This window comes from Gadus chalcogrammus, chromosome 8 (genome assembly GCF_026213295.1).
Source record: "Gadus chalcogrammus isolate NIFS_2021 chromosome 8, NIFS_Gcha_1.0, whole genome shotgun sequence".
Taxonomy (NCBI): Eukaryota; Metazoa; Chordata; class Actinopteri; order Gadiformes; family Gadidae; genus Gadus; species Gadus chalcogrammus.
The window spans coordinates 14,164,554-14,175,735 of NC_079419.1; the positions used below are offsets into that span (position 1 = coordinate 14,164,554).

The window sequence follows — 11,182 nt, forward strand, 5'->3', positions numbered from 1 at the left end:
CGTGCGTCTGTTTGTGTGTGAGAGAGACAGATGGAGCGAGACAAGGAACGAGGCACAATCACAGGAAGAAGTCGTTTGGTCTATTCAGCGAGCCGATCTAAGTCAATGAAGAAATGTACTTATTTTAGGTTAATCTGTCCCATTTTTCTGTGGAGTTTATCTACAGACGAATGAAATATGTCATGTTTTTATTGATTGATTGTGTGGAAGGCTTGTCCACGCGTGGTGGGGTGGTCGTGGTGTGGAAGAAGGTGTGTGCGTGCGGAATGATGGCCCTCCCCCGGTTCCCTCAGCTCGGATTCCCCGGGAACATCAGCGGCAGTTCAGCCTCCACCCTTTCTGAGCGGCGTGTTGCTGTCACTCGTACCTTGATAAACATCTCATCCCACTCCCACGCGAGAATATCGCCTCTCAGGATGAAATCCGTGACGGGAAAACCTCTTGTTGAAGCCGACAAGTCTAATGATTCGTGGACATTTCTCCAGTGGACCCGGATAGGGACAGAAGGAGCCCACGGATGCAACGGAGTGTCGAACGCCGCATCACCTGATTTCTCATGCCCGCTGACAGCCCATCCCGCGGTTGCTTCTGTCGCCCGGTGTGGATGTTCCCTCGCCTGTTCCGCATCTGGAATCGAGAAGGGTTATAATAAACATTCATGGGACTTATGTAGCGTAACTATTTAAAAACTATAGTTTTATTCAAGTAGACGTAGTTGGAAACCCCTTAAACCCCGATGTGATTTTTTTTTTGCCGGGTTTGGTTGGTCTTGTCCCGCTGTCTCTCGTTTCAACCTCCGCCTCTGTGCTCTCACTCGCATGTTTTCCCTCAGAGTTCCTCCCCCTGCGGCGTTGGGCGGAGTTTCATACCGAACTAGACGCTCCTTTTGTCGGATCCGTTTCGATCTGGCTCCCCGGGGTTTACGACTGACAAATACCCCCCCTAAAACCCCTAAATAATAAAAACAATTCCATAGGTTTGCAGAAATACTTCTGGTTCATATTTGAAGCGAAGGGTGAGTACTAAGCCGTGATTTCAAACCGATATAGACGGTTTTCTAGGGGTCCGTCCCCGAGTGTTCACAAAATTCATGGCGGCTTTGCAGTGAGGGCTTTTGGGCGACAGCAAGTTAGCCAAGGCGCCAGCTGGCTTACTAGTTGGATTAATCAATGATTTTCCACTATTTTCACATTGTCATTTTGGCCACTATCTACTTTATTCCCTGTGCATATATATTCGAGCAGCTTTGAGCAAAGCATCAATAATTTTACGCGTTTAATCAGTTTTGTTATAATGCGATTATTGGGCATTCGCACGTGTCAAATAGAGCATGACGCTTGGCTACTGTTTAAGTGGTCGTGTGGATAGGTGTGTTTTATGATGTCTCGTTTAATACAACGTCGTATTTTTCGCGTGTTGTCGAGAAGTGTCTGGGTCTTGCTGAAGAAGCCCTTGAGTAGCTTGCCAACGGAAGCTGCGTCGGGACTACTGCCGGAGTACGGGCGCCATTACTGGGGCAGCTAATGCTGGGCTGCTCGGCAGATGTCTGTGGCGTCGAACCCGGCCACAACATGCCTGTATGTTCCCTATTAAAACGGCTCAAACTTTTAACCAGCTGGCATTCTTAGAATACACGATTCCCTTTCAACTTGAATGTGCATTAAAGTTGACATTTTCAACAGAAAGGGACGTTCAATTTAAACAAACAGCCCTTCGTTTGACCTTCGGGCATCGATGACTGTGCACACCAGGGAAACGTTGCCTTGGCCGGCTACGCAGCCGCGCCTCCCCCCGCTGCCCAGGCGGGCGGAGAGCAGCCCACACACCGGCGGCTCTGAGCGGGTAGCTCAGCCACACATTTAAGCAGTTCCGAAACACTAGAGCCGCTTTGTATGAGAACACTTCTTGTTGCTTGTGTGGCGTGACAGCTGATAAAGATTCGTGATGCATTTTCTTGATGGCTGCATTAAAACCAGGTTTTTTTAATCAGACAACAAGAACAAATCCCTGAAATACGCGTGAGCCTAACACTCGGGACTGACCAATTCTAATTAAAACAAAAGCTATCAATATATACGTTACATCGTTATTCCAGCGTTGCTCTTGTCTATTATCTGTGCATGCCGTGAATACAATTCCAGCTTTTGAATGAAAGTCTCGTGGCATGTTTTGGAACGCTGCCCGGAGGGAGGGAACGCAACAGATGGAATCTCAATATCGCAAATTACGATAACAGGTTTATGTTCCTATCGTGACAGCGGACGGCGGGTGCTGTAACCGGTCGTCAGCATGAACGGCAGCGGAGTTTCCACCGCTTCGCACAACTCACGGCTCAAAAACCAAGAAGGTATTCCTACAATAATGGTCCGATTTCACAGTAAGTAATTTGGGAAGATATCAGTATCTTGGTGTGTTTTCCTTATAGCCTCCTGTGTTTGTGTATCAGATGGGTGGAGCAAGGAGGACTGTGTGGCCCTGTTGGAGAGGATCAGGGGTATCCTCCCTGACCTAGACTCCATGAAGTACAAGACAACGGAGTCCCACTTTGACTGGGAGAAGGTGTGCTTTGGGAGCTACACCAGCGACATGTGCAAACAGAAGTGGCACAAGGTCTCCACAGAGGTATGAGTTCTTTAAACACACAGAGACACATACTCTTCCACTCATCCTCTTCTTTCTCCTCCTCCGCCTTTATTCTGTCTTCTTCCTGATCCTGTTGTCGTAATACACAGGGTACTTTGTATATTTCTTAAACTTCTTGTTGAAAATGCTCCATCTGAAGTTGGCCTGTTATGATAAGTGTGCTGCTATATCTCACCCACTAAGGCGATGTCTAAAGAAGCATTTGTATCTAAAAGTGTGAAGAATGTATCGCGTATATTCGTATATTCTATTCTAGTTGTTCACACACCGTGTTAGACCGGCACACTCGGTTGGATATGACTTGAATCATGGTGATGGAGGAGGATGATGAAGGTGGTGTTTCTGTGTGCAGGTGCGGAAGTACCGTACCATGACGGAGCTCCTGGCGGATGCGATGGAGTTTGTGAAGAACCCCTACAAGGGCAAGAAGCTAAAGGTCAGACTGAGCTCCTCCCCTCCAGACGAGACCCCTCGTGGTGCTGGGGGGACCGACCGTCCACCGTTAGGCCCACCCAGAGGCAACACTAATCTGGGCGCTGTAGATCAGATCGCCGCCTGGAGCTTGAATCATTATTAGCTACGAGGTTACGGAGCGTAGCAGCACTCTGATTGGGAAGAGGTGCAGCGGCCTCTTGGACACACGGGACAAGCTCTCATCATCAGCTTGAAGTTCATGGTGGTTGAATGTTGAAAACAAAATGTTACAAACGGCACAGACACTAAAGACCGAAAAGGATAGAAGATGACCTAAGTCCATCGTTTAAGACGCAACCATTAAGCGGGGCGAGATAATCCAGACTTTGAGATAGAGGTGCTACACTTTGCCGATGGTGATGGCATCGCTCATTTATTATTCTGTGTTGACCCCCTCCCAGACCCACCCAGAATTCCCCAAGAAGCCCTTGACACCGTACTTCCGCTTCTTCATGGAGAAACGAGCCAAGTACGCCAAGATCCACCCGGAGATGAGCAACCTGGACCTCACCAAGATCCTGTCCAAGAAGTACAAGGAGCTGGCCGAAAAGAAGAAGGTCTGTCTCTCTCTCTGTCTGTCTCCCTGCCTGTTTGCATGGTCTGTCCTGTCTGTCTGTCCATCTGGCTGCATGCAATGCCCGGGCATTCCTGCCTGCCTGTCTGTTTGTCAGCATGCTCTGTCCTGTCTTTCTGTCTGTGTGTCGGTTTGCATGGTCTTTCCTTTCTGTCTGTCTGTCCGCCCATCTGAAGGATAAACTGAACTCAGTTGTTATCATTTCTACAGCAAAAGTACATCACAGAGTTCCAGAGAGAGAAGGAGTCGTTTGAGAAGAACATGGCGCGCTTCAAGTACGTCTGGTTCACACCGAAGGCTAATACTCTCAATCGATTGGCTGCTTGATTAGGAACCTCGATTGGCCGCCTGATCAGGGCCAGTCCAATCTGGGAGGGGGCCATCCTATGTTTAATGGGGTGTATGTGTGTAGGGAGGACCACCCCGAGCTGATAGAGGTGAAGAAGAAGTCAGACCTCCCGGAGAAACCCAAGACCCCCCAGCAGCTGTGGTACAACCACGAGAAGAAGACCTACATGAAGCTCCACCCGGAGGTACGCACACTCCCACACACGTGTGTGTGTGTGTGTGTGTGTGTATTGATAATGTATAATATATATAATGTGTGTGTGTGTGTGTGTATTTCTGTTTAATATAATTTGTGTGTTCCAGGTGAGTCAGAAGGAGCTGAAGGAGGCCCTGAGGAGACAGTGGTCTCAACTGCTGGATAAGAAGAGACTCAAGTGGATCAGCAAGGCTCTTGAGCTACAGAAGGACTACGGGGTGAGAGAGCACCACACACACATAGAGAGAGAGAGAGGGCATCACATTCAGATAGGGAGAGCGGGAATCACATGAAGAGAGAGCATGGGCGAGAGAGAGAGAGCTTGGGCAAGAGATAATGCGTGTGAGTGATGGAGAATTTGAAATTGAATTAAACCAAAAACATACGGTCTGAATGTCTTTCAAAAGAAAGAGAGTCAGACAGGGAGATGGATTGATAGAAAGTGGGATGGTCTAACTGTGTGTGTGTGGTGTGGGTGTGTGTGTGTGTGTGTGTGTGTGTTCCAGGACAGCATGAGAGTGTACCATGAGGCCCACCCAGATCTGACCTCGGAGGAACATGTCAAGTCCGTCCTCACCAAGGCAGAGAGGCAGCTCAAAGACAAGTTTGACGGCCGGCCCACCAAACCTCCACCGTAAGTCTGCAGTTTTAATGCTTTGCCCTGGGTACAACTTCCACTGTACCACCCCCCCCCCCCCCTCTACTAGTCCTCCTGCACCTTCTCTATTGCTTTCCCCGGGGTACGACCTCCACGTTGAAGCCAGAGTCTTGTCTCAGGGCTCATTACATGCTCTGACCTGGCCGTCCTTAGTTGTTGTTTTAATTTAGTTTTTTATTAAAGGTTTTATGGGTATGACTCTAAAGAGTTGCGATCAGGCGTTGCGTTCAGGCGCCTGATTGCAAGGAATTACAAGTCAACCGAACCAATCAGGGAAGAGATGCCCTGAAGCGTAAGAAATTAGCCAGGAGCGGTCTAGCATCTAAATGATTGTCTCTCACAGTGGCAGGCGCAGTCAACTAGAAACGGATATTCTCACAGTGCTTTTCACTCACTAACAGCTGACAGGTGGCTATGGTCTTACATAATTACTCAAATTAGAGCTCTTAAATCTTGCCTATAGCACTTTTTTTCTAAGTATTGTAGCACAGTAGATTATGGGCCTACATTTCAGACACTGCTAGAACTCTGTCTGAGCCTACGTCTGGAGCCTTGAATTACTGTCCTGGATGTGTTCTTTTAGTTGAGAAGGTTCTGTCCTGGATGTGGTTCTGTCTTGGATGTGTTCTGTGGTTGAAGGTTCTGTCCTTAATGTGTTCTGTACTTGAAGGTTCTGTCCAGTATGTGTTCTGTAGTTGAAGGTTCTGTCCAGTATGTGTTCTGTACTTGAAGGTTCTGTCCAGTATGTGTTCTGTGGTTGAAGGTTCTGTCCTTAATGTGTTCTGTACTTGAAGGTTCTGTCCAGTATGTGTTCTGTAGTTGAAGGTTCTGTCCAGTTTGTGTTCTGTAGTTGAAGGTTCTGTCCTTAATGTGTTCTGTAGTTGAAGGTTCTGTCCTTAATGTGTTCTGTAGTTGAAGGTTCTGTCCTTAATGTGTTCTGTAGTTGAGAAGGTTCTGTCCAGTATCTGTAGTTGAAATGTCCCTGTCCTTGATGTGTTCTGTTGAGGCGGTCTCCTGTATGCGTTCTGTAGTTGAAGGTTCTGTTCTGTAGTTGAGCAGGTTCTGTAGTTGAAGGTTCTGTCCTGGATGTGTTCTGTAGTTGAATGTTCTGTCCTGGATGTGTTCTGTAGTTGAAGGTTCTGTTCTGTAGTTGAAGGTCCTGTCCTGGGTGTGTTCTGTAGTTGAAGGTTCTCTATGGGTCCTTCAGGAACGGCTACTCCCTGTACTGCGCTGAGCTGATGGTGAACATGAAGGATGTCCCGAGCACGGAGCGCATGGTGCTGTGCAGCAAGCAGTGGAAGATGATGACCCAGAAGGAAAAGGACATGTTCCAGAAACGCTGCGAACAGGTTAGGGAACCCTAACTTACTAACTACCAACCCAACCGCCCGCCACAAAGACAACCAGCCACTGACGGCCACCTCCATAAGACTCATTCTTGCCAAATGGTTTAGACAATGTTTTATTTTTTACGAAATAGCTTATACCTTCTGATGCTTTAACCAACTGGCACATCCGTACGTTTTTAGTAAATGCTATTTTTCTGTTTAAATTTCGTTATTTTTATATTTGCTTTTCAAAGATGACATATCCGAGTTACTGTTAGTTATTATAACAATTGCTTTATTTATTTTTTTGTTATTACCGTAAGAAAAAAATCTGTTTATCTGTTAAAGACATCTTTACTTTTTTATCTGAACATATTTGAGAAGGATGCATGTCATTAAGGATGGGGGAGACTGGGGACGCTGGGCCTTTAAACCCAGAACATTTCACTGGGAGTTCACCCCCCCCACCACCAGGCCATCCTGCTGCTATCTCTGCCCTCTGACGTCCTGTCCCCCTCTCCCTCACCAGAGAAAGAAGCAGTACGACGTGGACCTGCAGCGCTTTCTAGAGGTGAGTGCTAACCTCTGGTCACACGCTATCGGACACCTTGGCTGCCCCGTTCAACTAAGAGAGCAAGTCTTTCTGCGTCGTATAGAGTAGGAAAATAACCCACGGGAGTCAATCAGAAGGAAGCCTGACAAGTTGGCTCTGTCTAGCGCCATCTAGTGATCTAGTAGTTCACCATTGTATCCCAAGTGATTTACATTCAATGGTAAAGCTACACTTCATTAATGAGCAGGTAGGGTTTGACAATCCGGCTCATGTTGGCCTTCAGGTAGTCCGCAGGTATTAGGGTTCAAACCCATAACTTAACGTCTTCGTCTGCGCGTCACACACACCGTCACTACAATAGCTTGTCCTTAGCCTGTGTGGTTCATTCGATAGCTAGCACAGCGATGGCTGACGTGTGTGTGTCTGTGGGCGTCTGTTGCCTCTCCAGAGTCTTCCAGAAGGAGAGAGGGACCGCATCCTGACAGAGGAGAAACTGGGCGGGTCCAAATTGGGTATGGGCGTGGCCGGCAGCCCCCACCGAACCAAAGCCCTCACGGCCAAGGTATGCATCCTCCCTCCCGGGCTCAGAGGAACCCTTTATAGAGCGTCTAGTGGGGGCCCGACCTGACGGTTCTGATGGTTCCAGGAGCGCAGCCGGGAGCCGGAGCCAGAGAACTGGGTCCAGGGGACCACGGCCAAGGAGCGCCGGGAGGCCCGGAAGAGGACCAAGCTCCCGGAGACGCCACGCACTGCCGAGGACCTGTGGCAGCAGAGCGTCATCGGAGACTACCTGGCCAAGTACCGGGTGAGCCCTCCTCCTCCTCCTCCTTCTATTGCAGCATACTCAGCACCTCCGCCTTTTCAGTTCTTCATCCCATCTCCACCACTAACACCTCCTCCTCCATCACTACTATCCCCTCCTCCTCCATCACTATTATCCCCTCCTCCTCCATCACTACTATCCCCTCCTCCTCCTCCTCCTCCTCCTCCTCCTCCATCACTACTATCCCCTCCTCCTCCATCACTACTATCCCCTCCTCCTCCATCACTACTATCCCCTCCTCCTCCATCACTACTATCCCCTCCTCCATCATCACTACTATCCCCTCCTTCTCCAACCTCCTAAACCAGCCTCCTCCTCCTCCTCCTCCTCCTCCTCCTCCACTACCAGTACTGTCCCACTGTAGTAACCCTACCCTATAGTTCACCACTCGAGCCTCACCACAGTAGTAGAACAACGGTGCTGTGTGTTCCGCTGCAGAGCGACCGCAAGAAGGCCCAGAGCGCCATGGAGGGGGCCTGGAGGTCCATGGAGAAGAAGGAGAAGATCCCCTGGATCAAGAAGGCTGCCGAGGACCAGAAGAGATACGAGGTTCAGTATCAAGCTGTGGTCAGTGACCCCTCTCCCCCCTCCCCAAGTCCAAATCTCCCCTCTCTCCGCACCGTGGTAGTACTCGTCGTTAAACATTGAGCTAGGTGGGGAACGCCCCAGTGTATTCTCACCACATTGGGGATGCAGACCTGCAGCTACGGTCTAACACCTGGCGGTGAATGTCACGTCGCAACCCCACTCGTCACACCCAGTGATGGGACACTCACTGTGCGTCACACGACTCTCTCCCATGATGCTGGGGGCCTCGGGTCAGTTGCTGATGTCCTGGGGTTCTAGTTAAGCGGTGTGTGTATAAAGCAGTGCTGGGGTTCTAGTTAAGCGGTGTGTGTGTGTATAAAGCAGTGCTGGGGTTCTAGTTAAGCGGTGTGTGTGTGTATAAAGCAGTGCTGGGGTTCTAGTTAAGCGGTGTGTGTATAAAGCTTCAGAAGCCTTGGCTGTAACCACTCCTTCCTTCCTGCAGAGGGAGCTGCTGGAGAACAGGACGCCTGCTGGGGGACAAACCAACAGGAAGCCCAAGTTTGAGGGGGAGCCCAAGAAGCCTCCTGTGTAAGTGAGACGTGTGAGTGTGTGTTTGTGTTGTGTGTGCTGTGTGTGTGAATAACATCTCTACGTGTGTGTGTGTGTGTGTATGTGTATATGTTTATATATGTGTTTATGTTTATATATGTGTGTATATATATAACTTGTGTGTGTGTATATATATATAACTTGTGTGTGTATATACCGCGTGGCTCTTTTAGGAGCGGCTACCAGATGTTCAGCCAGGAGCTGCTGACGAACGGGGAGCTGAACCGGCTCAGCCTGAAGGAGCGCATGGTGGAGATCGGGAAGCGCTGGCACAAGCTCAGCCTGGCCCACAAGGACAAGTACAAGAAGATGGTGGAGGAGCAGCAGGTGGAGTACAAGGCCGAGCTGGACTCCTGGGTCAAGGTACGCCCAACACACACACACGCATATGCACACGAATACGCTCACGTACACACACTGTTACCAAACTAAAAACATAAAGGTGTTTTATGAAGATTTAAGAGCCTTTATTCAAGTCTAATTTGTTAGAAGTGCCGTAGCAGTCCGTCAGCGTTGAGTGAGTGAAATGCTCTGAGAATACCTGTTCGGTCTGGCTGAGTCCGATTAGATTCCAGGCAACTCATTTCTAACCAATCAGTGCATATTCTCCTTAACCAAAACAACCCATGCACCCAAATATAAGCGTACTTTATTCTGTACATATTTGAGCATTTAAAGAAAAGGATCTGAACCTCAATGCTTCGTCCTGATGACTCTATATATTGTATGTTAACCGACCCTCCCTCTCTCTCCACCAGTCTCTCTCTCCCCAGGAGCGGGCGCTCTACAAAGAGTTCTCGTCCACGGTGAGTAGGACCCGCACCGGTCCTCTCTGACCACGCAGCCTCTGTCAGCCACACATGCTACCCTGACCTCAGCGGGCGTGGCGGTGGAAGGTCACTACATTGTCTCATTCACTGTATGTGTGTGTGTTACAGAAGCGGAGAAGCAGCACCAGGGTCCAGGGGCCCGGGGCCAAGGTGCGGGTCACGGCCAGGGGTCCGGCCCCGGGGGTCGCCGTGGGGAAACGCTCTATGGCGTACCGGGCCAAGGTAAAGAACACACGCACGCTTTCCCAAGACTATGTTTACAGAGCGACAGGAACCCACACACACTCAATACTATATATTCAACATGCACACCGTACTCAACAGCCATGAGTGTGTAGTAAGGCCTCATAACAGAAGGGTCTCCCCCAGGGGGGTGTTATGTAACTAAAAGCCCACCTGCTCATTGGTGAGCCGGTCAAACAGAAGGGTGTCCTACAGGTGTGTGTTATGTAACTAAAAGCCCACCTGCTCATTGGTGAGCCGGTCAAACAGAAGGGTCTCCTACAGGTGTGTGTTTTCTTCAATGTGTTCTCCAGCAGGACACGTCTGAGTCGGACGAGGACGACGACAAGAGCGACTCTTCGGACTCGGACGACGACGACGAGTCGTCAGGAAGCAGCGAAAGTGACGAAGACGATGATGAGGTGGGTTCCTCCGGTTTAAAGGGGCCCGTTTTGGGATGGTTGTCCTCTGCAGCCTTTCAAAGACATCCGGAGTACTGCGTGTTTCGTTATAATCTGAAGCTCTCCCTGACGCTCAGCCTCAACCAAGTCAGACTAGAACCCCTGTAACCACATCTAACTAGGCCAAGCCGATGGCTGGTTACCCGACCTACCAGGTCTAGTAACCGTAATCGTTATCGTAACCTCTCCGTCTTCCTCCCGCCCGCAGAACGACGAAGACGACGAGGACCAGTCGGGCGACAGCAGCTCCTCGGAGGAGAGCAGCGACTCGGACACGGACTAGCAGCACAGGACAGGAGAAGTTGTGCAGGCCACGCCTCCTCACAAGCCATTTTTTGTTTTGGTTTTTCCGGCGGACCAATGGGCAGCGTCGACACCGGACTGCCGTGATCCTGGCCCCGCCCGCAGCGGACGGGGGCGAGCGAAGGACCTACGTTACGCTAACGTTCCTGAAGGACGCTCTGCGCCTCTCGCGGGGGTTGTTACATGTGTTCCCCAAGTGTTTGTTGGGCGTTACCGTTTGTTTGGTTTACATTTTAAGAAAAAAAATGGCCTTTAACCTTGATGTGTCACTATTTTTTATCATGACTATAAACTTTAACAAGCGCGTTTAAGCTTTTTGATTTAGTTTTTTTTTTAAGACTGGGATTTGTACAGTTGAACAGGAAGGGGACTTTTGAGGTCCCGGTTGCTGGTTGTCCAGGGTTGGGAGGAAGTTCTTCAGTTCCCACTCGACTATTTTGGACAAAACGTTAAGAATTAAAATGCACTTTTTTCTCATCCGGTCTCACTTTTTTCTCATCAGGTTTTTGTAATCCAAACACTTCAAAGCGGCATCACGCCTCAAGGAATGACAAGACACCGGGGTTAGATTTTTATATTTTATATAGACATTTGAGGTCGATAGATTTATATATAGAATATAAACAAGCTTT

General features: G+C 49.3%; 1 protein-coding gene across 2 annotated transcripts; it reads left to right on the forward strand.

Moving 5' to 3' along the window:
• Nucleotides 1-434: 434 nt before the first annotated feature.
• LOC130387382 (nucleolar transcription factor 1-A-like) lies at nt 435-11,097 on the forward strand. 2 transcript variants are annotated; one of them, XM_056596419.1, is made up of 20 exons: nt 435-1,015; nt 2,259-2,347; nt 2,447-2,622; nt 2,996-3,079; nt 3,519-3,674; nt 3,902-3,966; nt 4,104-4,224; nt 4,343-4,453; nt 4,742-4,869; nt 6,101-6,242; nt 6,751-6,792; nt 7,223-7,336; nt 7,421-7,579; nt 8,036-8,146; nt 8,628-8,713; nt 8,908-9,097; nt 9,493-9,540; nt 9,673-9,786; nt 10,101-10,208; nt 10,456-11,097. In XM_056596419.1, exons 2-20 carry the CDS (start codon nt 2,290-2,292, stop codon nt 10,528-10,530), a joined length of 2,088 nt encoding a protein of 695 aa, XP_056452394.1. In that variant the 5' UTR covers nt 435-1,015; nt 2,259-2,289; the 3' UTR covers nt 10,531-11,097. The 2 variants fall into 2 exon arrangements, with proteins under 2 accessions (XP_056452394.1, XP_056452393.1); XM_056596418.1 differs by having other exon boundaries at nt 439-1,015; nt 8,036-8,164; nt 10,456-11,094.
• The last annotated feature ends 85 nt before the right edge of the window (nt 11,098-11,182 follow it).